At 44.1% G+C, this 27989-nt stretch overlaps 2 protein-coding genes across 17 annotated transcripts in view; one reads left to right on the top strand and one right to left on the bottom strand.

The window, feature by feature from the left end:
- Positions 1-443: 443 nt before the first annotated feature.
- Positions 444-20506, top strand: WNT8B (Wnt family member 8B). Its single transcript, XM_004427953.2, has 6 exons — positions 444-535; positions 16673-16706; positions 17476-17614; positions 18476-18601; positions 19607-19749; positions 19961-20506. Exons 1-6 carry the CDS (start codon positions 468-470, stop codon positions 20504-20506), a joined length of 1056 nt encoding a protein of 351 aa, XP_004428010.1. The 5' UTR covers positions 444-467.
- Positions 20507-24456: 3950 nt separating this feature from the next.
- The window catches only part of SEC31B (SEC31 homolog B, COPII component), a 32069-nt gene continuing 28536 nt past the window's right edge, over positions 24457-27989 (bottom strand). For 11 of the 16 annotated variants that reach the window (XM_087432456.1, XM_087432455.1, XM_087432452.1 and 8 more), the window contains 2 exons: positions 27550-27864; positions 26846-27291 (listed from right to left, as the gene is read on the bottom strand). In XM_087432456.1, coding sequence (XP_087288582.1) covers positions 26954-27291; positions 27550-27864 — 653 coding nt within the window. In that variant the 3' untranslated portion in view covers positions 26846-26953. Of the gene's footprint in view, positions 25610-25631; positions 25910-26366; positions 26487-26776; positions 27292-27549; positions 27865-27989 lie in introns of those variants that run through there. The other 5 variants (XM_087432464.1, XM_004428162.3, XR_015552510.1 and 2 more) reach the window with 4 other exon arrangements.

A 27989-nucleotide genomic window follows, 5' to 3' on the forward strand; every position in this document is an offset into this window, starting at 1 on the left:
TGGTGGTGGGTGGGAGGGCATAGGCAAGAGGGAGGAGAGAGACTCATTGCAGTGATTGTGTGGAGGGGATTTGCTATGTCTCTTTTCCTCCCCCTCTTCTTTCTTTGTCCTCTTTCTCCGTGTTCCTCTCTTTGTCCCCTTTTCCTCGTCCCCTTCTTCTGCATTTGTCTGGGAGGATCCTGGAGTGTTCTTTTGATCGACTCAATCTTTCTCTGGCACTTGAGTTCTGATTGGCTGAAGGACTTAGAGGGGAGAAAGAACTTTAATTAAGTAGATAATCTCTTCTTTGGGGGTTTGGCAGCTCCATTTCACCTCCCCTTAACTCTGTTTGGGATCGCTTACACAGCAAGGAAGTTGAGGCTTGAGGAGAATTCCAATCCCACTACCACCGAGGAGAATACTTCCCCATCTTACCTGTCTGTCTCCCAAGATTTTAGAATTTTCTATCCTTGCTACTCCAGAGGATTATGTTTCTTATGAAGCCTTCTGTGTGCATCTTTCTTTTCACCTGTGTCCTCCAACTCAGCCACACCTGGTAAGTGACCTGGACTCCTACCTGGAACTGGGAATAGGTACTCATATGTACTATAGGGGAGAGAGCTCACTTTCACTTCCAGAAATGTGGGAAGCCTGGGGATCTCCCCTAGGAAAAATTGTTTCCTAGGAGACAATTTGGAGAGGGCTCTTCCTAAGTTTTGGCTGATTTCAGTAAATCTTTAGGACTCTGACCAATAAAGGAATGGATTAAAAGATGGAGGGGTTCCTATTTTTATAAGTTGCTGTACCACAAATATCCTAAGTGGTTCTGGGGGAAATGGACAGTAGCCCTTTTTACCAAATCTTGACGTAGCATGATGGCGAAGAGGAAGGTGGTTCAAAGCAAGTGCTACTGTGTGTTGAATCTGATCTTTCAGGTGAAGGCTGGAGACAAAATTCAGTGGGAACTTATTTTGCACTCTCTGATTTAACTTTAATTTTTTCAGAATATTCTAAGTCACTGCTCATATCATCACACCCTAGAGATTAAAAATTAGGCTGAGCTAGTGAGTTGGTATTGGGTTAACAAACATGTTTGAAATCAAATATTTTAGAAACCTAAACTTTCTACAAATTGAATTTATTCAACTTACAAATATTTCTAAATTGCTCAGAAAATGAGATAATGTGTGTGAAAGTGCTTTGCAAACTATAAACCATTGCAGGAATGATAGATGATATTATCATCATTTTCACTTAGCTCTTGGAAACCACATAAAGCATCTATACATAGAAATGTTAATAAGTAAGTACACAATAACACAGAAAAGTAAGACCTGGGAAATGCATGTTGCTATTTGGGTGTTTGGAGTTTCTCCCCAAGTAAGATATAAGCTCAGTTTCTCTCTTTTTCAGTTCTCATTTTGACCATCTATTAACCAAGTTGTGAATCCAATTGCTACAAAACTGTTGAAGAAGCAAGAATAGGAATTTCTTTGCTGAAATCAGCTTCCTGAGCTAATTGAGAGTGTATTCTTATTATAAATGAGTATAGCCGTCTTTATTAGAGAGTTGATAAGAAGTATGCCAAATTAATACAACGATTTGCAAGTTAAGGCAATAATTTACAACACTTCCAATTACACACTGAACCACCAAATAATTGGTCAATTTTAATTGGCATTTTAATTAAATATTTCATGTTCAAAAATAATCTGTCTTCTTTCCCCCTCATGAGAACAAAAAGACAAAAGGGAGAGGAGACTATTTCAGAGCATTTTCTACTGATGTTCATGGTATTCTCCAGCTGATTCAGTATCAGCAAAAGAGAAACACGAGATTCCTTTCCCCAGTCACCAGGGCAGTGTGAAGAATTGTTCTATAAAAAATACCTTTACTGTGTGTTCCTTCCCTGCTGGAGGGGGTCATGTTCATTTCATTCCGATACTGACAGAGCCACACTGAAAGGTGGCTGGGTTGCTTGTCTGTCCAAATTCAAGTGTCTGGATTCAAAAAGAAAGAAGAAAAAAGGATGTGAATGAAAGTTCTAATTTAAAAACAGGGTTTAAGAACCCCTTCTCGCTTTGCCTGACTTTGAAGAGAAAATGTACAAATCTCCTGTATAATGCAATTAGATTTTAATTGCTTTTCCCCTATAAGCCCCAATTTGAATTAAACATTTATACTTTGCCAAGAGCCTGGTTTTGGTAGCATTTGAAAAGCAATTTTTAAATTTAACATTAAATCTTGATTATTCTTATAATGGAACTATCAGGGTTTTGTATAAGGTCGTCTTCTCCTTTGTGCCATGCAGAGAAATTTGACCAACCACAGCCTTTCAGATGTTTAATACTTCATTATCAACCTTTTATGTAAGGACCTCAAAAGCATTTAACAAATAGAGAACTACAATTTCTGCCTGTTCAATTGTAGGCTCGCTTGAAATTACTGTCTAAAAGAGTACATCAACAGAAATTCCTGGGCCTGAAAAGGAGAAAATAAAGATGACACTCACTTACAATATGCAATTTTACTAAGTATCTCAGCACAAAGTAATTGAAAAAAAAAACCGTTTTCCACTGTTTCTTCTAGTTGGGACACTTCTGAAGAGAATTATTATTTAGTAACTTGAGAAAAATCTTTTCTTTTATTTGTTTTTCTTAATCCTAACGGCTTAAAAAAAAGAGAATGGGAATGCATGATACAGCCGAGCAGATGGTGATGGTTATGATGGTGGCCAGAGATGAACCAGTTTGACTTTTCATTTCCAATACTTACTCATCTGGAATGAACGGGCCTAGAACATGTTTTTCCTTAACTGTTGCCTTCATTTTGCTCCAAGGGATATCTCATACTGATACTGGGTCTTGCCCAGTTCTGTCCATTTCTCACTTTCTCTGCTCAACTCAATCCCCAAATCAGAAGGATGCACTGGGCGGCAGAGGTTAACTATGGCTCTGCTCTCATCCTTCAACAGAGATCACTACCTCTACTTCTTTCCAAAGGATTTAAACAGGGTCAGTTTCTTTTTTGCAGTAGAGCAAGAACTTATTGGAAATCTTTGGGTTTTAAGGCAGCTTTTGAAATACATCATCCCTTGATTCTCCACATTTATGTTTTTAGAGTAATCTTTCTATGGCTCTTGAAATATCATCTTATAATGACATGCAGAACCCCTGATTAGCAAGGGCTTCAGTTATGGTGTGTGTCTTCGAATCCATATTCTCACCAAGCATCATCTAAAGCTAAAATTATTGTTCTCCACATATATGTGCTACTATTTTTCAAATGTATATTATGAACAATAAAACTCACACATTTAAAAATTATTGAATTCACGGTAATTTGTTGTCATATTAAATTTTTGTTGAGTTCTTCCCACTAACGGATGCAAAAAGAACAAGTGCAATCAAGTGAGGATCCACTCAACTATATCACATTAGAAAGGAATTCTCATCCTCGCAGAGGCTGGGAATCTCTAACGTTAGGAAAATAAAAAGTAAGATGTGAGAAATTATTTTGGAATCTGAAAAATAATATGCCAATATAAAAGATTCACGTACTTAATTGCTTCCCTGGTCAAGAAAAAAAAGTTCATAGTTCATAAAAAATAGCTTGGGATTCGTAGGATAACTCCGAGCAGGATTAGGTTAGCAGGTGCACTGTAGGAAGTCCTTCTAAGGGCTTGAGTCATGATCAGAGAAATTTAAGTCCCAGTTTTGTCAATGATTTCCTCAATAACTTGAGCCCTGTGTTTTTCACTTCAGAGTCTCTATATCTCCTACCATGAATAATAATAATAATTATTATTATTATTTCCAAAGGCTATGAGGTCCTGAGAAGAGACACTCCATTACAGCTTTTCTCATAAAACCAGTTTGTAGAAGTGATGAGGAGGATGCTCTGCAGTGCATCTTCATCTTTTTCTGTGTGTGGATGATAACAAGACACAAAAAAGGATCTCCTTTTTGTGTTATTATATAGAGATAAATAGGGTATAAAAAAAGTACCAGAAGAAAAGGAGTTTCAATCCATCCCTCTTTCTTCCATGGAAAGAGTTTACTTTTTTTCTTTTTCCCATCTGGGACAATTGGTTTAATGCTGTTCTATATTAGGTAATGCTAGTCTCTCTTGGGACTATTAATAAAATCCCCTTTTCCTTGGCTCCATTTACTCTTTTCTATTTTCATCAGAAAGGCAGAGGAGAATTCATAGGGCTTAGAGAGAGAGGTCAATACAATTTTTCTTAGAATAAACCCTCATTTTTCAGAAAGCAGATTTTTCTTCCTAGGTAAAAGATCAGGTTGGGTTAACAGTTGGGGGAAACTCTGAGCTTGGGTCACATAAATAACATTCCCCATTGCCTCCCATTTGAAATATACCTACACTCCGAGGGCCTCTCGAAAGAAACTACCATCCACTCTGGACAGACTCTCCAGTCTCATTACAAGCCAAACTTTTATGGTTTGTTTTTCTCAATCTTTATTGTAGGCTCTTGTTATCGATCATATCATTTCTCTGTATGCTTTTTAGGTCAGAGTTTTCTCCAGGCCAAGAGAAATCAGACCATAAGGGGATCATTTAAATTCACCATTATCTGACCAGTCCAAATTCACTTTTCTTAATAGATTGTTTTCCCAACTTCAGCATCCTCTGGTACCAGCACAGCATGAGGCTATGTTCCAGTAGTCTCAATAAGATCCTTTAAGTGGACCGATAGTTCAGTATTTCTATCAGCTCCACAGATCAAATTCTTATGTTTTCCAGGCCAATCTTAAACAATCCTGCATAAGGGAGAATTTTCTCTTCATTCAAAACTGTAATTCGCTTATATGTGCAACAAGATATGGACAACAATGGTATTTTTTTAAATAAATATTTTCAACAACAAAAAAAACCCCTGTAATTCTCTTTTCCTGCCATAAATCTCAGTCTTTTTCCTTTATTCAGGCTCTTCAGGTTCACCGTATGAGGTACTGGAGGTTCCATTCCATACCAATATCCAGGGTAATAAGCAGTGAACCAATAGGTTGGCCATATGATCCTGTCTGGCATTGCTTCATGTTAATCCAAGGCATCTGTTGGAGCTCAGACTGCATAGATTGTTGCTTCAGGAGCATTTTATTGGTTATTTTATTTTTTTTCTTGTGAGGAAGGTTGGCCCTGAGCTAACATCTGCCAATCCTCCTCTTTTTGCTAAGGAAGACTGGCCCTGGGCTAACATCCGTGCCCATCTTCCTCCACTTTATATGGGACGCCTGCCACAGCATGGCTCGACAAGTGGTGCGTCGGTGTGCGCCCGGGATCCGAACCGGCAAACCCCGGGCTGCCGCAGCGGAGCACGCACACTTAACTGCTTGCGCCACCGGGCTGGCCCCTTGTTTAATTTTATATTACGAAAAATTTCATTTTATTACAAAGATAGAGAGAACAGCATATAATGAACCCCCATGACTCAGCTTCCACAGTTATAAACCCCTGGCTAATCTTGCTTCATTTAGAATTTCTGTAGCATTTTCAAATGCATGTATTTCTTAGTCTAAATCTTCCAAGTACTACCATGGTTCAAAATGGGGAGAAGAAGGATAGGAAAAGGAATCTCCTATCCTGTCACTGAGAAATCTAGAGCCTGTAATTAAAAGTAAATCTTGGAGAACATCATATGGATATGACTGCCTTTGTGGGGAAAAAAAAATCAAGAATACGAATGAGCAAAAAGAGAAAATTCATTCAAATACATATTTGAGTTTATTTCTGTTTGAGCTGTGGCTGGTTAGCAAAAGCAACAGAAATTGATGGTTGGATCAGATTGAGGAGAGAACATTTTTACCATCCATTGGATTTAGTTCCATTAACTAGTGAAAATGGTACCACAGTGCCAAAGCCTGTCAATTTTCCTGCCTTGAACTGTTCACCTAGTTGTTTTGCAGGATAATTCTTAGAGTTGCCATGTACACCTACCTTCTTGATCCTGAAATAAACTGGTATTGCATCCATCAGGGCAATTGAGAACATGAATATTTTCTAAAGTCTATACTACAGGGACCAAGGTAACAAGATCAAAAAACAAAATAAAATTCTCTGCCTCCATAATGATCCTGGAAGAGGTTCCTGCAATCCCAGGCTTTCTGGGAACAGTGGCTTGAGCTGTTCCTTAGCAGCTTTCACTTAGAGACCACGGAATGGAGCATGAGTACAGCTTATTCCCAGTTAGAGTCCTCATTTAAATGCTAAGTGCTGAAGTACTTTTTTGTAGCTCAGCATTTCTCAGCAGAGTTTGCTACAATACATAAAGAAGGAAGGAAATGAGAACAAGGAAAGACAGTCTATCTCTCTATAAAATATCCTGCAATACAAAACACATTTCAATTTCAGGGGAAAAGATTGTCCCTTGAAAAATTGTGATTTGCTTGGGAAGAAATCTGCCTGACATTGTTTCGCAGAGACCCATGGTACACAGTTGTCCTGTGGGCTATTATATGGTCTTTGCCAATAATTATTTAGTGGGGACTGGATTTGAGATAATGTGAGATTTTAATATAAATTTTAACATAAGGACTACTACTAAAACTAACACATCTGTTTAACTTTCCTTTTTTAGCCACCTTGTTTACAAGCCTTTTTTTCATATTTTAGGGCACTGCATTATAAACAGAAAATTCACATATATAAAAAAATTTTGAGAATTATTCATAGAGCTGAATTTCCTTTGAAGAAAGAGATGGTGTTTAAATCAGTGAAATAGATAGGGGGATAGGACCAAAAGCTACATATTCCTTAACTTTTCCTTTTATACTCTTCTTGAAAAAACCTTTACCTGCCCCAAACTTCACTGCAATCATTTCTTTCTGTCTTTCCTTTCAGTGTTATACTCCTTCAATGAGTCTATACTAGCGGCTTTCACTTGATAACTGTTTACTCGTTATAATCTGGCTTCTGTTCCATTGCTGTACTGAAATAGATCTCTCCACTGATATCAACCTTGCTCCCTCTTGACAAATTTTTAAGTGGGAGGAAACTTGTCTTTGAAATTCTGAATACTTCTCTTCGCTTTAAGACTTCAGATATCTTGTGCCTTCTACTTCCTAATCCCTTCCCCTAGCTAAATAGGAAGGAGCCTGATTTCAATTATTTATACTTTACAATGGGTAAGAATTAGTCACGCTGTTCACTCTTGAAAAAAAAATTGCAGTTTAAACTTAACTCTCTCTAATGGAACAGTGAATTGTTCCTAGCTTAAATATCCGCGAGTGTTATCAGAGAGGGGTAACGAAGAACATTTTTTAACAAATGAGATATTATTCCACAGTCATTAGTAAGACCTACCTTCTATGTAATTGTGTGTGTGTGTGTGCATGTCTAGGTGTGTGTGCTGGTGCGTGTGTGTTGTGTGGGTCAGATGTCATGGAGGATAGAGTGAATCACATGGAAACTTGCTCAGAAAGAGCTGTCTTTGGGCTCTCCCCAGCCGAAGGCACCTTGGGAGTTCTATGAGGTGAAACACTGGCTGTCAGACATTCATTCTACAAGAAAGTTGCTTCACTGGAGCACCTTCTAGCTATGGTTCCAGGCAGCTCCCCTACTCTGGGCCCTCCCCTTAGCTGTTTCCCCTTTCGCCCCTGTACTCTGTCTGTGCCAAATCGCCAGATGGAGATCTGCACCTACATTCATTCGCTGCCACTTCTCCTTTCCCCTGAGCCTCGCCTAAAGTGGGCCAACTAGAGCTTCATGACTCAGAGATTTTTATGAACCTCGAGAGATGAGACTAAAGGGTAGGGAAAAGCCAAACCAGTTATTCAAAGGCTTGTGGGGAAAGTGAAGGGAGGCAGAACAAAGGTAGGCATTAGAGGGCATTGAAATGAAAGTCCTGGGCATCGAGAGGAAAACATCAAATTCTGGAGATTCATATTCAGAACCTTTGCTTTTTAAAAATATGTGTGGAGAAGGGAAAAGGGAATCCTAACTTGAATCTAAGCTACGTCAACCGCTGGGATTCAAATGTATCGGGGCACACTTGGCAAGCGAGCGAGGCTGGACTGCAAGAAGCTTGCTGCCTAAGACTGAGTTCTTTCCTGGGAAGGAACTCTCATACCAAGGAGAGAAGGAGTCTGGCACACAAACTTGGCCTAGTGACGAGGCCCTGGTCATGCGAAGGGAGAAGTAAGTCTGAAGCTAGCATGGTGCTTGGTCCTCCTACTCCCATCTGTGACACAGGCCACATAGAATCAGGCCTGTGTTCTCACCGTGGCTGCTGAACTGCCAGCTATACAGAATGATGTGCCACAGACCGCCTCATGGGCTGGGCCAGTTTGGAGAACGCCCCCAAATAGGGAGAAATGATTTAAATTAATTAGATAGTGTCTTAAGCTGCTCGTCCACAATTAGACACAGCCGCCAGAGAATGGGAACTTGAAATTTTCTGAACTTCCTAAGGTGGTAAAATAAAGTAACTTTCTTCACGTGGTATCAGGTGAAGAGGGCTTAGAACATTAGAGTGTATATGGATCTATAGATAATAAATGTTAGGTAAGAAAAGACAAACAAACAAACAAACAAAAGAAACTTGGAGACTTTCCAAGAGCTAAGAGAGAAGCTGTGGCATTTGTATTTGGGTTGATCCAAAGTCCCTCCCCTCCTGCCCCAGCTCCCTGGGAAAAATCTTTGCTGGTGATCAGGCTGATTATGGAATAGGCAATTCAGGAGGCAATATAGCCCACGAGAGAAGCTGCATGATGCTGAAAGCTGTGGGGTTTGAGGAGCTGTAGTTCCCTAGATCAAAGAATTTTGAACTGTGGTTAGATTATGACCACATTATAGCCACCAAAGTGTTGCAGGTCCCTACAGCAGAGAAGCAATGGAAAATGATATAAAGTCCACAAGGCTCTACTTTAGCAGTTACCTATACCCTCAAAACTACTAAAGCATCTGCATCTGTGGATGGTTGTTTGACAAGAGCTGACAGGATATTTATTAGTGAAGAGAATAGCAAGGACTTAGACACATTAAAAGGAAGGGGAAAGAACTTGGAAATGTTCATATTAGAGGAGCTATGGCAGAAGGTGTGAAGAGAGGACAAAAGGACACAATTTGGGTAACCAGCCTAGATGAGAGCAAGTGACAGCAGAAGCCACTTACAATAAAACATTATTGTGAGAGCGCAGAATGAATAATGGGGAGAGAGAGAGAGAAAGATATCTGATTGGTCTCCCAAATTCTTGTTGTTGGTAAAGTAACTTGGGAGAAGGATGAGATGGTATTAGAAGCTTGTAGGAAAAAAGTACAGATGAAAGAATGAGTTCAAGACTCACTTCAGGGTTGATGACAAGAGTGTGGAGGTGGTCTAAGAATATAAAATAACAGTTATGGCATTCAAGACTCCTGTGAGTGGAAGTAGTTAGCATATTTACTAGAGAACAGACAGCGCCTAGACAAAGACTCAGAATCCTTGCAGGCATATTTAACTCGCCAAAATGTCTTATTCCTGGTATGAGGACGGTAGGCATAAACAGGTCAGCTGTAATTGCCAGGAAAACACTATAATACCAAGAAAAACTACAGAGAGGAAATAGATCCATTATTTTAATGCTCAGTGCAGTCAGAGACCCAGTCCCTCAAGGCAATGACCAGTGAGAGCTTTGAGAACTACCAGAACCAGAAGGTTCTCCATCCAGATACAAAAGAAGGGAATGTCCACCAATTTGTTACTATTGCAGTTGGAGCAGCAATTTTCCAGAAGATTGAAGCAATAATTTGAGTCTCCCAGGTCAAATTATTACTTAGATCTTAGATGCTTGTAGGCACTTCCCTGTTCTCCCTCTGGACCAGTGTTTCTCAAAGTGGCCTCTGAGGATTATCTGCAATACAACCATCTCAGTAGCGCCTATATGCAGATTCCTACCACCCATTCCCCACATCACCACTGCTCAACAAGAGTCTATGGAGCTGCAGCCCAGGAATCTTCATGTTTAATAAACTCCCCAGAGGATTCTCATGCATTCTACAAGATAATACATTTGGATTAATTTTCAAATGTCTATACTGAGTCCATTCTCCAAATCTCCAGCACTCCAGAGTAGGTAGGTAACTTTTGATTTTTATATAATTATAGATCTGCAGAAAGTTGCAAAGAAATGTACAGGGAAGTCCCATACACCGTTTCCCCAGCCTCCTCCAGTGTCAACATCTTACAACTATAGTACAATATCCACAAAGCTTATTCATACTTCACCAGTTTTACACACACTACAGTTTGCACTCCACTGTCCTAGATTGATGGAACACCTCCAAAAGAACGCCAAAGCAAGAGAGGCACCAGGAGACAGGAGGTAGGGAAAAATCCAGTCTTATCCATGCCAGACATTAGGGCCACCTGACAGTTAAAGGGGATTGGTGGAGTGTGGTTGTGGCTCATGCCCTCTACCACGGGGACTCACACTAAGGCCAGGGGCAGATCTGGGGAGATGCTCTCACCAAAGTCACCCTCTTTGGGCATCTGAGGACAGGGGCAGGGCTAGAGCTTCAGTCAGAGTCTTACTGAGGAATTATCCTGCTTCTCTGGCCAGACCCTAGTCCTCATGTATTTGCTTTTGAGCCAATGGAAACAGACAGCTCCCAAGGTAATAAAGAGTCTTCCCTAAAATCAGAAAGTGCGCTGGCACTTATTCTTCAGAGAGTCGTTACGGGGGTGGAAGAGGTCCAGGGTGAGTGAATCCATAATGGTCAGTGTGCCAAGGCCAAGTACACTGCTCTTGGGTGGGCCAAGGCACATTTAGCATGAGGTCCCTGAAGGCTGAGCCCAGGAATGTTATGAGCAGAACACTAGAGAGACCCTAGTTAATACTTTTTTCATCACCCATTTCTTTGCAAGGATGGCACCCTTTTGAAGGGGCTCCAGGGTGGGCACACCACTTGGATTCAGTATATATGGGCAGGTCAGGAGGATTGGTAAGGCTGCAGACCCCAGAAGTTTATCTAAATGAGTGACTATGGAGTCTTCCTAGGAGAGCATTCACTCTAAAGGAAGGGAATTGAGATGATCCAGCAATTAAGCTTGTTACTGCAATTTGCTAGCAAACCTCACAGTTTGAGTCCATGAAGGAGGTTGGAGTGTAACTAGGAGGGAGTGTTATAAGCAAAACCTGAAAGAACTATTTTACTAAGACCCTATAAGACCTTGTACACAAATGGCAGTTTTGATACCCAAGTGGAAAAGTAAAACTCTAAAAGTGGTTAAAAGACATTTTCCCCTACATTTAAAAAAAGTTAAAAGGCTTTTTTAAGAGTAATTTCAGGTTTACTAGAAACTTGAGCAGAAAGTACAGAGTTCCTGTATATCCCCCCTTTCCTCCTGCAGTTTCCCTCATTATTAGCGTCTTGCATTAGGTGGCACATTTGTTTGTCCCTACTTTTTCATGCATTGACCCCAGTGTGAGCAGCAACAGTCTCCCAAAAATGTGCCCAGGGGATGTGATGGCACCCAGATAAAGCAGAGCCTATGCCTGGCAGATGCAGACATCTGGTGGACAGGGAAGTAGAAGGAAGGGCTGGAGCAATGGCAGAATAGAAAAGCAGTAGAGACAATGTGATAGTTAACTGAGCTTGTTTATGAGTGTGTGCAAAACATCACTGAGACCTCCAAGAAATACTTATCAAGAACTTTTCAGGGATCAGGAGTCCTGGATTAGCAGATGGGAATAAAAGTAAGAGGAATATGGATTGCAGAAAAGCAAAGCAGTGAAGGAGTGCATACTCCAGAATCAGACTGACTAGGTTCCAATCTTGGCTTTACAACTTGACTAGCTGTGTGACGCTGGCTAACCACTCTGTGTTTCAGTTTCTGTGTCTGTAAAATGGAAGACATGTAATTGAGACGATTATATGAGCTTAAAACGTGTAAAGCACTTAAAATAGTATTTTGTGTGCACAGAATAAACACTCAATAAATAGTACAGTACCTACACCATAAGGTTGTTAAGAAAATTGAATATGATGATACAAGTAAAGCAGTCAGAAGAGTTCTTGACACACTCAATAAATGTTAGCTATTATTGTGTGATAAAAATTAAATTGTATATGGTGTCAGTATATGTAATGGAAGACTAATGAAAGGAAAGAAACAATTATAAAATTTTTATTTGGCAGTGTAAAAGCAAAACTCACTACTGTTATTTATGTAAATTGCTTACCACTTATGCTTAATTACTAAGAAGCACAATAACAACTATACATAGCATTAAGTGTGTCAGATTGACTTTGCCAAAAGTTTTGATTATGACGCTAACCTCTGTGTACGTATGCTCCGTGGTCACTGTCTTGCTCTAGTAGTATGATCATCTGCTAATGTAGCATGGTCATCTGCTCACAACGTTAAAAAATTAGTGGGAGCACTGCCTTACCACAGACTTCCTTTTCATATCCCCCAAAATCTTTTTTCAGTCCTTATTATCCTCAAATATCCTGCTGCATCCGATGATCCTTCCATCCTTTTTTCAAAACTCTTTAATTCAATGCGTTTTTGTAGAGCACTTACTATGTTCAAGGTACTACATTAGGAGCTGGAGGGGATACAAAGATAATTAAGGCAGCCCCTACTTGTAGTCGAGTATAAGAGAATAAAGAAAAACCTTAATATGAGATAGAAAAAAGTGGCTGTGAGGCTTCAAGAAGTGCTGGTTGTGGCTTTTGAACTAGATAATTATTTAAGAATAAGTAAGATTTTTATATAACAGTTTTATTGAGACATAATTCACATACTATAACATTCACCCTTTTAAAGTATATAAATCAATGGTTTTCAGTATATTCACAAACTTGTGCAATCCTCACCACAATCAATTTTAAAACATTTTCATCACCTTCAAAAGAAACCTCACATCCATTAGCAGTCACTTCCCATTCCCCCTTCCCTCAGCCCCTGACAACTGCTAATCTACTTTCAGTTTGTATGGAATTGCCTATTCTGGACTGTTTATGTAAACAGAATCATACAACTTATGGCCTTTTGTTTCTGGATTCTTTCACTTAGAATGCACTTAGAAAGGCCCAGTGCAGGGGAAGGAACGAGCTATGTGGATATCTGAGTAAAAAGCATTCCAGGCAGAGAAGACCACAAGCACAATGGCCCACTCTCAAGCACAGATGCTGGAGAGTGCCTGATGTGTTGGAAATAAAAGGAGACCATGTAGCTGCAGGAGAGTAAGCGAAGGGAGAGCAGTAGGAGATCAGGCCACAGGCATAACTGGGAGCCAGATTGTGTAGGATCTTATAAACCATGATAAGAATTTGGCTTCCACTCTCTGTGAGATAGGAAACCACATTTTTGAGCAGAGAATGGCAACATTTGATTTATATTTTAAAGAGAATAGTCTTCAAAGGGACAAATCATTTTGAGAATACAATGTGGGAGAACGAGGGTGGAAGCAAGGAGATCAGTTAGTAGGCTTTAACAATAATCCAGGCAAGAGACAATGACAGCTTGGACCAGGGAGATAGCAGTGAGGGTGTTGAGAACTGGTTAGAGTCTGGACGTATTTTGAGCTGAAGCTGGCAGGATTTGATGACAGATTGAATACGGGATGTAAAAGAAAGAAAGGAGTCAAAGATGACTCTAAGATTTTTTTCTGACAACTAGAAGGAGGAACTGTCCTTTACTTAGATGGGGAAGTCTACAGAAGGAACAAGTTTGGGACAATGGCAGCAGAGATCAGGAGTTTAGTTTTGGCTGTATTAAGTTTGAGAGGACTATTAAACATTGAAGTGGACATGTCAAGAATATAGTTGGATATATTCTTGTCTGGAGTTCAAGAAAACGTCTGAGAATAGTTGAGAGGGTTCAGGAAGGCATAAACTCTTTGAATGATGCCCAATCTGGGTAGTATCATCAGCAACCATACATATGGGGAATGGGAAGCTTATACCTCTGTCTAGGACTACACTGACTGTACCATGTTCTATAGAGCTGCCTTCATCTGCTAAACAAATTTTATATCTTCCACTGTTTGTTAGCGTCTTTCCTTCAATCATAATACTGTCCCTAGCTGGTACCCATACAAACACTTAAGAGACAAAGAAACAAAGAGGGCCTCCCTCTTTGGCTCTCTTCCCAGCTTCTAACACCACACACTCACTATGCTTTCTGGAATCCATATTATATTTTACCCTCCAAAAGGAAATCTTGCCACTGTCTCATTATTCAAAAACTAGATCCTCCTCCTTTGGTTCTCACCACAAGGACATACAGTCTTTTCTTAATATTAGATATTTTGGATATGAGTAAGCCAGCCATAATGGTTCAACTACGTCTGCAAATAACTTGAGGGGTTAACTACACAAGTCAGTTTGCGGGAATCTTGTCCAAATAAGGCCTACAGTCATGTCCCATGGCAGGTGCTCAATTAGATCTGATTGATTAATCAATGGGCTAGACCAACGTATCATACAAATCTTTACAAATTGTAGGATCTTCAAGGAAAGAAGAAGCCACTAGTATCTCTGCCCATCACTCCCTGTGACTCGAACTTAGTATCCTCTCAGGGGAAGTCTCTTCACCCAGGCTCTTGGCAAAGCTTTCTCCTTTGTCTGCCCCTCGATTTTTGTTTTGTTGCTTTGTTTTATTACCTGATACTGCCTGGCTTGTGAGAGAGAACTAGCCTCTGTCTGGCCTGGTAACATCCAAAAGTCTTTGAAAGATATTCCTAACATAAAGATTGCCCTTCTGAGCCAGAGCAAGCTCAGGCTATTTTCTCTTAGGCAAAGGGCCTGGCTGACTCCTCTGACACCAGTCTTCAAGGATCAGAAATTTATCTCTAAACCCATAATGGCTTTGGCAATTGTGAATTCATTTAAATCATTTTGAATTTATTTTTGTGCTTTTTTGGTACTACCACCCCAAGAGAGCTGTTCTTTTTAGTTGACTTAATTTTGCCTGCCAAGCTTTAAAAAGTAGGCCTTGGTTTTGCTAGACTCTGTAGTCTTTTATGATTTTCTAAAATTCTATTTCATTTCTTTCCGAATCTTTTTCATCTTTTCTCATATGGCAGCCTCCCAGTTTATTACTAGTGTTTTTCAAAAACCACCCACATTTTAGGTGTTGTGTGTGTTTTGTATGAAGAGAGTCAACCAAGCTCTTTTGACCTCTGACAGGAGACTGAACTTTCTTGGTCTATTTCATTTCCAACCTGCTTTCTGATGATGGCCAGCATCTTATTGGCCTTTGGAATTGCAGGGTACACCAACTATTGTGGAACAATACATAATGATTCCCATGTTATTTTCTTCCATTATAATGAAAAAAGAAAGATAATAGGTAATATATTTGGATTAATTTTCAAATGCTATACTGAAGTCCATTCACCAAATCGCCAGCATTCCAGATTATGTATGTAGGTGTGTAACATTTTATTTTTATATAATTATAGATTTGCAGAAGGTTGCAAAGAAATGTTCAGGGAAGTCTCATGCACCCTTTCCCCAGCCTCCCCCAGTGTTAACATCTTACAGCTATAGTACAATATCTATGAGACTTATTCAGACTTCACCAGTTTTTTACATACACTCATTTGTGTGTGTATGTATGTGTATAGCTCGATGCAATTTTGCCACATATATAGCTTTGTATAACCACACCACAATCAAGACACTTAACTCTACCATCACAAGACTTCCTGGTGTTACCGCTTTATAGCCACACCCATCCCCATCTGTAACACCTGGCAACCACAAATCTATTCTCCAACTCTATATTTCACAATTGTTACGTAAATTAAATCATTTTGAGATTGGCTTTGATCACTCCATATAATTTCCTTGAGGTTCATCCAAGTTGTCGTGTGTATCAATAGTTCATTCCTTTTTCTTGCTGAGTGGTACTCCATGGTATGCATGTACCACAGTTTTTTTAACCACTCACCCTTTGAAGGACATTTGGGTAGTTTCCAATGTGGGGTTATTATGAATAAAGTTGCTACGAGTATCCAAGTACAAGTTCCTGAGTAAAAATAAGTCTTCATTTCTCTGGGATAAATGCCCAAGAGTGGAACTGCTAAGTTGTATGGCAAGTCCATTTTTAGTTTTGAAAAGAACAGCCAAACTATTTTCCAGAGGCAGACTATTTTTAGAATTTAATTATGACACAAGCCCTAGAAAGATATTCCACTCTTTACCTCTTTCTGATTAGAGACCTATGCTTCTTAGAGTCCCACGGAGTCAGACAGACCTGGATTCAAATTCTACTTCAATCACTTATTAGCTGGGTGAGCTTGTATAATATTCATAACTTTTTTGAGTCTCAGATTCCTTATTTTAAAAATAGGGACAATAATGCCTGAGATAGTAAGGACTTAACAAGATCAGCATGTAAAATACTGAAAGTAGAGCTTCTGGTAGACAGTAGTGAGTTAATGCTAGCTCTCTTCCCATCCCATGGCAACATAACGATCAAGCATGACTCCCAATATTTTTGGTATTTGAAATCTTAAAATTCCAAAGAAACCATAATACTAGCTCTTTTTGTACATATTCTTTTTTACTTAATAAATTATCATTAATAGATTCCTTACGCATAATTTTTTTTTGGCAAAGCCATTTTTCCTTTCTTCCTATCAATCAGTTGTATTTGCTGAAGTAATCCTTACAACTCTTGGCAGCAGAAATGAGTTGATGTGTGTCCATTACGCTCTGTGGTTTTTGTCTCTTCTAGGTCAGTGAACAATTTCCTGATGACTGGTCCAAAGGTAAGAAAAAAATTTGTTTGATTTATTTGGATGTCACTAATCTTAGTTTCTTGACTGAAGACTATACATGTCGAATTCTTTTCATTATATCCACATATTTTATTATGCTGTATATATTACAGACAGAAAAACTGTGACACAGAGAGAGTTAGGAACACACCTCAAACCACACAGCAAACTAGTGTCAAAGCCAAGACAAGAACTCAGGAGTATTGATTCTGAATTTATGGACAGAATTTCCAGAGCCAGAAAAGTCAACAGCCTTTCACGGTCACACATGCTTCTCAGAGCAGTGGTGGGATGCAGGTTTCCATCTTTAAAATGCTGGCATTGTACTGCATGATCTCTGAGGACATTTCCAGCTCCAAATTGTTCTTGTCTAAGACAGTGATAGGATGAGAACAGCTGAAAATTCATGAATTATGTAATTTTGGCTCATTTTGGAGAAGCAGAATAGTATAGTGAATAAAGGCTAGTGAGGTCTAGCATCTGGTAAAACTGAATTTCATTCCTATTTTTACTATTTGCTAGCTGTGTGACCTTGGGAAAATTGCTTTACTTCACCTCAGATTCCTAATCTATAAAATGGTACCTATTTCACAAGTTTATTTGTGATGTCAAATGAGACAGCATATTTAAAGTGCTTACTCTGTCATTATTTTCGAGGGCTGGGAGAGTGGCCAAGAAGAGAGGTACTGGCCACTTTAGGGCAAATGCCTCCCAAGTTCAGCTGCTGTGAGTGTGAACTTTGACTCCTATGTCCCTGCAGGCTTACCTGATCTACTCCAGCAGCGTGGCAGCTGGTGCCCAGAGTGGTATTGAAGAATGCAAATACCAGTTTGCCTGGGACCGCTGGAACTGCCCTGAGAGAGCCCTGCAGCTATCCAGCCATGGCGGCCTTCGCAGTGGTAAGGAAAGCCTCGGCCACAGCTCCCTGGACCCCCTGGCCACAGGTTAGAGCCCCACTCTCCAGGGATGGCCCCCTGCCTCCTCTATACCCTTATTCCTCACCTGGTCTCTATTCTCAGGTCACCTCCCTCTCTGGAATCTTCTCTTCTTTCTCCAGCTCCTCTTTCCTACCTATACAGCTTTTTTCTTTCTTCCCCAACACTCTCACTGCTCAATGAATGCACCTTACCTTGCCTCCAATCCTATACCAGCCTTGGTCTCCCAGTTGGCTAAAGGATTCCTCACAATATAAATAACATCAGGAGGTAGGCAGGGGTCATAATTCTTCATGCCTCTTAGCCCCTTCCTTCAGCAGGCTCAGCAGAGAGGTCCAGGGCAAGTGGGAACTGACTTGGAAACCAGATTCCCATGGAGAGGATAAAGAGTGGCCATGCCAGAAATGAAAGAGCTGCCAATCAGAGGTTCTTTTCAGGATGACTTGGCACATGTTTCTTAGACTTCAATGTTCCAGGAGGAAGTGGGGATGGGTTCTTTACAACCTGGCCTTCAGATTCATCTCTTCCCGTTTCTTCCTCGGGCTCTTTCCCACCTAAAATCCCTTACAACCGTGTATGTCAACAATAATCTAGCCACCTAGTCATAAAATGTGTGACCTGAATAGATGGAGAGGAGAAGAATAGGACTGAGACCAGGGCTGGAGCAGACCCTGGAAGAGAGTAAGGTACATTATAAAGGTGGGGGAATAGGATGGAGCTGACAAAGGAGGGCATAATGATTGTATTAAAGGAAGGTAGCATAATTGGTATTTCTTTGGTCTACAACCCATCCCTCTAACTCACCCAAATCTTGGTTCCTGCCAGCTAATCGGGAGACAGCATTTGTACATGCCATCAGTTCTGCTGGTGTCATGTACACTCTGACCAGAAACTGCAGCCTTGGGGATTTTGACAACTGTGGCTGTGATGACTCCCGGAACGGTCAACTGGGTGAGTAGTGATATTGGGGGTGTAGGGCAGGCCAGTGAAGTTCCCTTAAAGAATAAAAGGCTTGGCGGGTAGCTTGGTGGGGTGAAAAAGACTTGTATTCTTCTAAATCTGAGGAAAATCAAGGTGAACTAGTTTAAGCCCAAACCCTACAGTGACAACCCAGACTAAATGTAGCTTGGGGCCCTCCTTCTCCGAGTGGTTTTCTTGTTTTAAACACAGTAATGATTGGGGGCCAGCCGGGTTGCGCAAGGGGTTAAGCGCCTGTGCTCCACTGCAACGGCGGGGATACACCGGTCAGGATCCTGGGTGCGCACTGACGCACCGCTTGTCAAGCCATGCTGTGGCAGCGTCCCATACAAAGCAGAGGAAGATGGGCAGGGCCGGTCTTCCTCAGCAAAAGGAGGAGGACTGGCAGATGTTAGCTCAGGGCTGATCTTCCTCACAAAAATAACAATAATAATAATGATAAAGAAACAACATTCTGTGACCTAGGGGGGCACATCCTTCCATGTTGCTTATCCCTGTCTCCTTCCCACTCTTTACCTCCACTGTTGCCTTGAATCCTCTCTGCCCTCCAGCTGAACTTCCAACTTTGTGGTTCCATATTATTCCAATTACACCTTTCTCTTCTCCTCAATGCCCGCGCTTTCCTCACCTTTTTCGTGCCATTTTGTCCCTTCCGGACCTCAATCGCCGGCCAGGCATGTGCACACTCTGCTCAAAGGTCAGAAACACTGTGTAGAGCGGCGCGCCGGCGCCTTGCGGAGAATCACCCTGGCAACTACGTACGTCATGGAGTCTTGAGCAGGAGATTGGCCGAGGCTGGAAGTGGGAGCGCAAAGGCGGCAAAAACAAACTTAGGCTGAAACTAACCTGGAGACAAGGCACTCGCCCAGTCTTAATGCTGCCCCATCCCAGATCCCCTCAAACCCAATTAGAAACAGCAGCCCAGGAGGCTCCGCGCCCGCCCGCTCAACGACCTTTCCTCCCCCTGCACTTTTCCAGGGGGCCAAGGCTGGCTGTGGGGAGGCTGCAGTGACAACGTGGGCTTCGGAGAGGCAATATCCAAGCAGTTTGTGGACGCCCTGGAGACAGGACAGGATGCCCGGGCAGCCATGAACCTGCACAACAACGAGGCCGGCCGCAAAGTGAGTCCTGCAGCCCCTGGGGTTAGGCAGCTAGCTCCATTCACTACCAGCCCTAGGTGCGGACAGCTGTTCAGTTCATTTAACAGATGGGAAAAACGAGGTACCAAGCGCGCTGGCCACGTAGACTAGCTAGACGCCTCGCAACCCCCCAGAGGCAGAGACTCCCCACGCGCTTAATCCCTGGCCCGCTCACTCCTAGCTCTCTCCTCAGGCGGTGAAGGGCACCATGAAACGCACGTGTAAGTGCCACGGCGTGTCTGGCAGCTGCACCACACAGACCTGCTGGCTGCAGCTGCCTGAGTTCCGCGAGGTGGGCGCGCACCTGAAGGAGAAGTACCACGCAGCTCTCAAGGTGGACCTGCTGCAGGGTGCCGGCAACAGCGCTGCCGGCCGCGGCGCCATCGCCGACACCTTCCGCTCCATCTCCACGAGGGAGCTGGTGCACTTGGAGGACTCCCCGGACTACTGCCTGGAGAACAAAACTCTAGGACTGTTGGGCACCGAAGGCCGAGAGTGCCTGCGGCGCGGGCGGGCCCTGGGCCGCTGGGAGCGCCGCAGTTGCCGCCGCCTCTGCGGTGACTGCGGGCTGGCGGTGGAGGAGCGTCGCGCCGAGACCGTGTCCAGCTGTAACTGCAAGTTCCACTGGTGCTGCGCTGTCCGCTGCGAGCAGTGCCGCCGGCGGGTCACCAAGTACTTCTGTAGCCGCGCGGAGCGGCCGCAGGGGGGCGCGGCGCACAAACTCGGGAGAAAACCTTAAGGGTCTCCTCCCCTCCTTTCCCCATTTGTCCTTGGCTTCCTTTAGAGACCCCAGTAATAGAGGAACCTACGGAATGGGGACCCCGCAGTACCAAGCCCAGGGATCCCAAGAGGGAGAGACGCTGCAGTCTCTCCGGAGCTTGTCACTTGCCAACCTCTTTCCCTCATTCCTCTGCGCTCTCCTCCAGCTGGGTCTGAATCGTCCTCAGCCCACACTTAGGTCTGAGAACTCTCTGTTCTTAGATTTTGAGCTATTGATCTTCCTTGGGTTAGGTGGGGAACAGGCGTTCCTCCTCCCCTTCCTAGCTGCCCTAACGCCTGACCTAGCCTATGCAGCCTTAAGAACTGGAAGAACCCTTCTCAAATATGCAGAGCCCGGGGAAAGCCATGGCTTCTCTCTTTTGCCCATTTTCTTGCCCCCGCCCCGACCCCCTTGTCTGCTGCCAGGTCTCCACCATAGCTGCATCCTCCTTCTGCAGAGCCCCTCCTGCGCTTCTGATTCCCTGCTAACTGTTGGCATGGACTCCCCAGGAATCTCTAATGCTTTCTCTCTCCTTCTCCTTTCCCTCTTTCCCTGAAGAGAAACTGTGAGAAAACTGACCCAGGAAAAAGCATGTCTTTGGGGGTTGGTTCTAGACGCAAGGGGATGGAGGAAGCAGGAACCCTAGAGTGCTGACTTGCTGAAAATCCAGGGTGCTACTCATCCTCGTGATACCACGTCTCTAATGGACTTTACCAGTGGGGCCGTGACCTTCCTAAACAATCACCCAAGGTGTTCCAAACACACATCCACAACGTCAGGAATTATGGAAGGGCAGATTACCAGTCATTTCCTATCCTTTAAAGTAACCTTCCCCTGCTCCTAACCTATTTTGTCCTAGCAACTAACTTTACCTCTTCTCCTTCCCCAAAGGATCCTTGTTCCTCTGAGTCAAGACTGAGCTAAATAAAGCCAATTTCCCATTCAGAACCTGGTTTGCACCTTTAAAGGCAGGTCATAAGGAAGGAGAAGCTGGAAGCCTTCCTTTTCACTAACCTGGTTCTCAAGACAGGCAGGATTCAGGGCATTGGATACTTGCCTTCAATAAGTAAACTTCCTACAATGAAACTGTTGCTAATAGGAAGTTCAGCACCTTGAACTTTAATTTATTGCAGTCACTGTGATATGTGCCTTTCTTCCCCCCAGGTATTGAATTTAGTCTTGGGGACATAGGAGAGGGCGGATGGATGAAATAACCTCTAGGCCCCCTCTTCCCTCCCATCTTGCCGGGATACCATGCTCCCTAAAGCCTCACTTCTCAGATGGCCTAAGCAGTTATCCTGACCTGACTGAGGCTAATCTGCCAAGGATTAGTAAACCATCCACATAAATCTTCCACCCACATGTTCACTCAGCAGCTAAGAGCCTGTGCTTGTGGTGCTTGATTCTTCTGGTCCTCTTCCCAGAGAGAAGCAGTGGGGCAGGGACTTGTTGAAATAGGGCTCTGGGAAGGGAAGACCCAATCCCTAACAGACCCTCTGCAGCCCAAGGAGTTTCCCAGGTAGCTTCCTTCCCCTAGGCCAGTCCTGGGTCTAGGCAGCTCTTCTGGAGCAGAACTGGTCAAATGCTAGACAACCTCATCTCACCTCTCCCAGAGCAGGAGAGAAAACAGAGGAGGTGTGGCTCCAAGTAGGTAACAGGGGCTGAGGCTCTAGGGGCCACTGTGAGAGCAGAAGGGCTCCCATATTCCAAATTGACACAGTGGCCAGGTCAGACCCCAAAACACTGGCCTCATCCCTACACATCTTCTGATCCTACTAATGCTTACTGACAGGATCCCCTTCCTTCCTTACAGGGAACACACTTCCCCTCAGGGTCTCCTGGTGCTTCATCTCCAGCTCTGTCAGCAAAAGGCCTTTTGCTCCCTCCCTCAGCTTTGATCTGGGCCTCTTGAATCTCCCAACTTGCCCTTCTTCCCTAATCAAGCAGCATCATATATTAACCTGGCTGTCCCACTTGCCAGAATTACTTGATAGTGTACAATAAGAAAATCTGGCAAGGCAGCTAGAAAATGTAAAAGTACAATGCTGTAACAGAAAGCTGCATTCTCCAGGAGGTCTCTCAGCATAAAAGTAGGAGAACTATTGTGCTTTGTATTTGATAACTCCAGATCAGTACTTGAAACATGTCATGATGCCAGAAAGTTCTTTCATAGGTTATTGTTTTGTATTCCCAAATGGATATGATTGATACCACACTCGAGTTCTATAAAGAAAACATTACTCAGCTATCTTAGATCTGTATTGCTTTTTCTTCCCCTCTTGCATTATCCATTCATTCAACAAACACTGGAGTGGAAATAAACTGGTGAAGGACACACCGACCTCCCTGCATTCATGGAGTTTAGGTTCTTTCTTATACTCAACCTCCAGTGCTGTGTTCCCCTTTACAAGTGTGGAAAACTCCAGAGTGGCTGCTTGGGAAGACATCTTCCAGGTCAGCTAGTCAAACCTTTTGTTTTACAGATTTAAACTGATGCTGAGAAAGACGTCTGGCTTGTTCCATCAACAAGTAAGTTACTGTGGGGTGAGTACTGGAACCCAGGCCCCTTCCCTCCTCTTATGTGCTCTTTAGGAGCCCATCTGTCTCAACCAGAGGACAGAAGCAGAGGGAGGGCCTGAGAAGTGACAAGGACACTGGCTGGGGGGGCAAAACACTGTCTCCTTCCTGTTCCTGGCCTGTGAGCCTACACACAGGCAGGGCTTTCTTTTCTTGAAAAGAATCCCAGCCTCAACTGGCCTTAGCAGCAGGTTAGGGCAAAGACAGAGATAGGGTCGTGTTCAGCGCTGGTGGTGCTGGTGGTGGTGGGAGGGGAGGGCAGGCCAGGGCACTTGCCTATTGTGGGTCTGGATTGGATGCTTCCACTCATTCATTTCCTTTTAATTAACCTGCATTCCTGGAGGAGAAATATTTATGTTGGCTCCCATAGAGGCAATCCACAGACTGGAAAGAAGGGGGAAGAAAGCCTGCCTTAGCAAAACAATATCTCTAAAGAGCTCAAGAAGAGAAAATAAGAGAACAAAATGCCATTAAAACAGCCTTCTACCCCCACTGGAGTCAATGAAAACTTCATTTCACATGCTAATCCCTCACTCCGCCCCCTTCTCTTCTCACAACACCTTTTCCGAAAGTGTTTGGGAAAAGTCTTCACAGTCAGTACACAGCTCCCTGCAGCTCAGACTTCTCCTTGTGTTAGTTCAGGGCCCCAAGTGGGGCTCTCGCTCCAGCAGAGGCTTTTTTCTCCCCCCCTTTAATTTAAACAAAGACTTCTGAGTTCATCAACCTCCCACTGAAATTCACAGCTGCTGAACAAACTAATCCCCTCTCCCGGCCTTTCTTCCCTTCAATGGGCTCTTGGCTTCAAAGACACTTTGGGAAAGGACTTTCCTGGGGCTCACACTGCTTCATCAATAGAAGTTAGTGCAAGTATTATCTGAAGAGCAAGTGGCTTTACAAACAAATACTGCCTAACAATCCCTTCCTCCCAAACACACACATCTAGCCCACAGACATGATGGGATCTACAACAGGATTAGAGATAGCAGCCCCTGGCTTCACACCCAGCCTCTTTGTGCAGCTCAGCTCTGCCCTGAAGTGGTGTGGGGAAAACCCTGGAGCTGAACGTCAGGCATGGATGGAGACAGACAGAAACACACACACACACACACACACACACACACACACACACACACACACACACACCAGAATGGCCACAAATGTTGCAAAGTGAAAGCCCTGCAGCCTAATTCAGTGACACCCTCCTTTCTTCAACTTTCTTGACTCCCCATCTGTCCCCAAGCCTCTCTTCTGCCTTATTAGGGTGCAGGGAGCAAGAACAAAGTGGACTAGGAAGAGAGGTAAGGGCAAAATAGGACCCAGAAGAGACAATAACTGGGAGATGACCAAGGAAACCAAATCAAAGCAGCTTTATTGCACATTAAGTCCATCCATGCTTCAAATGCAGTGTCCGACCATGAAGATGCAGCCAGAGAAGGCAGCCCTGAGACATGCTGGGGCTGAGGGGGGAGAAGGGCCTCCAACCATTGAGGAACAGTGCTAGGAGAGAGTCTTTCCTTAATATGGCTCCTATTCCAGAACTGGGCTTATAATCACAGAATGAATGGTCTGGGGCCTTGGGCCAGGGCTCAAATGGTTTGAATCAGGGGCTGTTCCCCATAGGCAGTGGTCCCTCTGCTCCTATCTCATAGCCTAAGACAGCTCCCAGCAAAAGGCAGTGCACCCCTGCCACCTTCCACCTAACCTAGTCCACCCTTAATAATGCTGGCAGATAAGAAGTTCCCTTTAAAAAGGGCCAAAGTTCCTTCTCTTGGTTCTGCTCAGCACTCATCCCTCAGGTCCATGACTTGTTCAAAGGGTGAACGTTCAACAGTCAAATCTACCCCGGCCTGTGTAGCTCAGAGAAATATGGACCTGGAAATATGAAGTCAGAGGCAAGGAGAAGGTAAGGTCAGGCTCTTAACCCACAGAAGGGGAAAAACAAAAGACCTAGAATATGGGTACAGTAGAGGTAGACTTGGAAGTAATGATCCTGCCACCCTCTCAGAAGCCACTTAAACAGAATAACCCTGGAGGAGAAGACACCATGCCCCAGGTCCTGTCAGAGTGCAGTATCAGGGAAAGAACTGGCCCTATGCTCTGCCTCAGAGGCTGAGAGAACCTTGGGCAGATCCTAGAAGGCCAGGCATACAGGGGTACAAAGCAGGCACTCCGGTGATTTGGAGCCAAGCCTACAGCATCACATACCTGGCAGCAAGAGAAGAGGGCTGGGAAAAACAAACAGAATCTGTTCCAAAATTCCCCTTTTCTGCAGGGAGGAGTTAATTAACAGCAGAAGTGGCCTCCTGGCAAGGGAGGCTGCCTGGTTTAGAGGTGCAGCTTATGAGCAATGGTGAGGACAGCCTTCAGGACAGGCATGAAGCTGGAGACCTCACTGAAGCTGCTGCAGCCCACCACCTGGGCATGCACTGTGAGGCCCTGCTCAAAACTTCCTGCGTCCACACATCGGGCAACCTCGTGGAGCCCAGCCAGGACATGAGGCGAGAGCTGTAAGGTGATTGAACCTTAGGTTAGTAAGCCCAACCCAGCCCCTACCCTGGCAGCATGGAAAGGATAAGAGAGGACCTAAGTTCTGGAGCCCAGTCCAGACAAGATGTATGTATCTGGTGGGGAACCCAGGTCGGTGAGACCTAGGGGAGGGGACACTGAGCTCCCACTGGCCACGGGTGATGGTGGGAGGGCAGAAGGCAGAGGATCACTGTTAAGTGTACTTACTGTCCCCTCGCGGAGCTTTTCATATAGACATTCTAGACATTGGGATGCCTCATCCAGCTTCCGTTTTGTCTTCTGCAGGGAGGGAAATGGATTCTGACTCCAGCCCCTAAGCCTAACACCACATAGGACTATAAAGAATCACAGTATATTAGAGCTAAAATGGCTTAATGCTACTTCTTTCATTTCACAGAGGAGGACTGGAGGCCCAAAGAGGGTAAGTGACTTGCTCAAGCACACACAGCCAGTGAATGAATGACAGGTTTCCTTATTCCTGGTTTCACCCTCCTTCCAGTCCTCCCTGCTGCCTTTCCAAGAGTTAAGTCTTGGTGCTGTTGGGTCCAGCTACCAAGGAGCTGGACTTCAGACTAGACAAGCCCCCCCCATCAACTCCGCATGGACATCAAATAAGTATAAGATACAGACAGCATGTCGAGGGACAGTGAGAAAAAAGTCACACAAGGAACTACAACTAAGGGGTCTGGAACCAGCTAAGGGTAAGGGGGGCACTGTGCGGAAGGTTCAGACTCACTAAGTCAGTGGCTGACAGGCAACAACGTTGTAGAAGCACCTCAAAGTTGGTCTTCAAAGACTGATGCTCTGGGGGCAGCTCCTTCCTTTCCATCTTCTTGGGTGGTTGTTGCCGAAGTTGCTGCAGAAGAAGCAGAGAGATAGGAGAGAGAGGCAAGCTGGCTTCCCTAAGGACTAGTCCTCAGTGACTCAGCGTCACGCTGCTCCCGCTAGAGCAGAGCAGAGTCGGGGAGACGGGCCCTCTCCCTTCTCTGCAGCAGGGCCACTTGGTATCTGCCCGCCACCCGTCTCCTTTAGCTCAGAGTCGGCCTCTACCCTGAGGAATGAGGTCAATCACCATGCTCTCTGCTTTTCCACACCCAGGGAGGGCCAGAAGGTTTCCAAGGGAGGGGAACACACTGTTCTTGTCACCCGCAGGCTGAATTCTCCTGGGGCTCCAGGGGGACCATGGCCCACACCGGGAACAGGGGGCTGGGAGGAAAGGACCCCTCGCGGCTCAGGGGTGAGGCACATAACTGGAGCTGTAATTGGTGCTGGGGGCATAAATGTCTCTGGCAACTAAATAGAGAGAAAGAAAGGCACATGAGTCTAAGCTGAGAGGCTCCTTAGGCCCTGGTTTGAGAGAGCGGCTGAAATTACAAGTGAACAAGGGGACAGAATAGTGAGTGGGGAACCGGGAAGTGGGAAGACTGGTGTGTGTATGTAAGAAGGAAAGAGGAGGGGGCCTAGGGGAGAAGAATGAGTGGGGAAAGAGAGAGGGCAGAGCATAGCCTGAGAATGGGAAGGATTGGCTTGCATTCTGTAAGGAACTAGAATGTGAACCATTGGTGAATGTACGACGGGGTGGGTGGGGAGAAATGCATTGACCTTTTTCCTCTGGCGGTTTCCCCTGGGAGCTAGAGCATTTTTCAAGGAATCTTGAGGTCCTATACAGTACAAAGATAGAGGTATTAGGGCCATGGTCCAGGAACATGGGAAATTTTTGGTCTGAAGGCCAGCAAAATTATTTTAGTTGGAGTCCACCACACCTCCCTCTATAGACCAGCCATACTCTCAGCTGACATTCTCCAATCCAAGGGGCCCCAGTTCATTGGCTTGAGGAAGAGACTCCAAAGGTGGTAGTGGGGAGGGGAGGAGAGAGAGGCAATGATCTAGATGAGGGAAGCCATGGAAGGAAGACTGACCTGGATGAGGAGTCAAGATGCCAGTGGTTGGGATGGCACTAGAGCATGCAGCACCTGGTCCTCCTGGCGGGTGTGCCACAGGGAAGCTGACAGGAGGGGCTGGGGGCTGCAAGCTCATAGGGCTGAGACATGGTGGTCTCACTGGAAGCAGATGGAGCAGTTGAGGAGTCTCAGGCAGGGAGGCAGAGGCAGCCTGCATGGTGTCTGGGGGTGCCATAGGTGGAAGGGGACTGGAAAGAGGCCATGTTCCAGGGAATCCCATGGGGTTAAGAGCTTGTGCCCTTGGCCCTCTTAACAGCTGCGGCTGAGAGAAAGCTGAAGTGGAGCAGAAACAGGTCATTTGCCGCCAAACTTCAATTAGGGAGACACTCAGAGCACATCAGGGAGGAATAGGACAGTAATAATAAAAAAAAAAACTCCAATAGTAATAAATGATTAAT

This window comes from Ceratotherium simum, chromosome 6 (assembly GCF_057802395.1).
Source record: "Ceratotherium simum simum isolate JZ-2026a chromosome 6, ASM5780239v1, whole genome shotgun sequence".
Lineage (NCBI taxonomy): Eukaryota > Metazoa > Chordata > Mammalia > Perissodactyla > Rhinocerotidae > Ceratotherium > Ceratotherium simum.

What these genes read in the sequence shown, in the direction of transcription:
- WNT8B (XM_004427953.2), top strand. Translation starts at nt 468, where the DNA reads ATGTTTCTTATGAAGCCTTCTGTGTGCATCTTTCTTTTCACCTGTGTC. An exon ending in TCCTGATGACTGGTCCAAAG is followed by an intron (nt 16,707 to 17,475) that starts GTAAGAAAAAAA and finishes ATGTCCCTGCAG; the next exon opens with GCTTACCTGATCTACTCCAG. An exon ending in CCATGGCGGCCTTCGCAGTG is followed by an intron (nt 17,615 to 18,475) that starts GTAAGGAAAGCC and finishes GGTTCCTGCCAG; the next exon opens with CTAATCGGGAGACAGCATTT.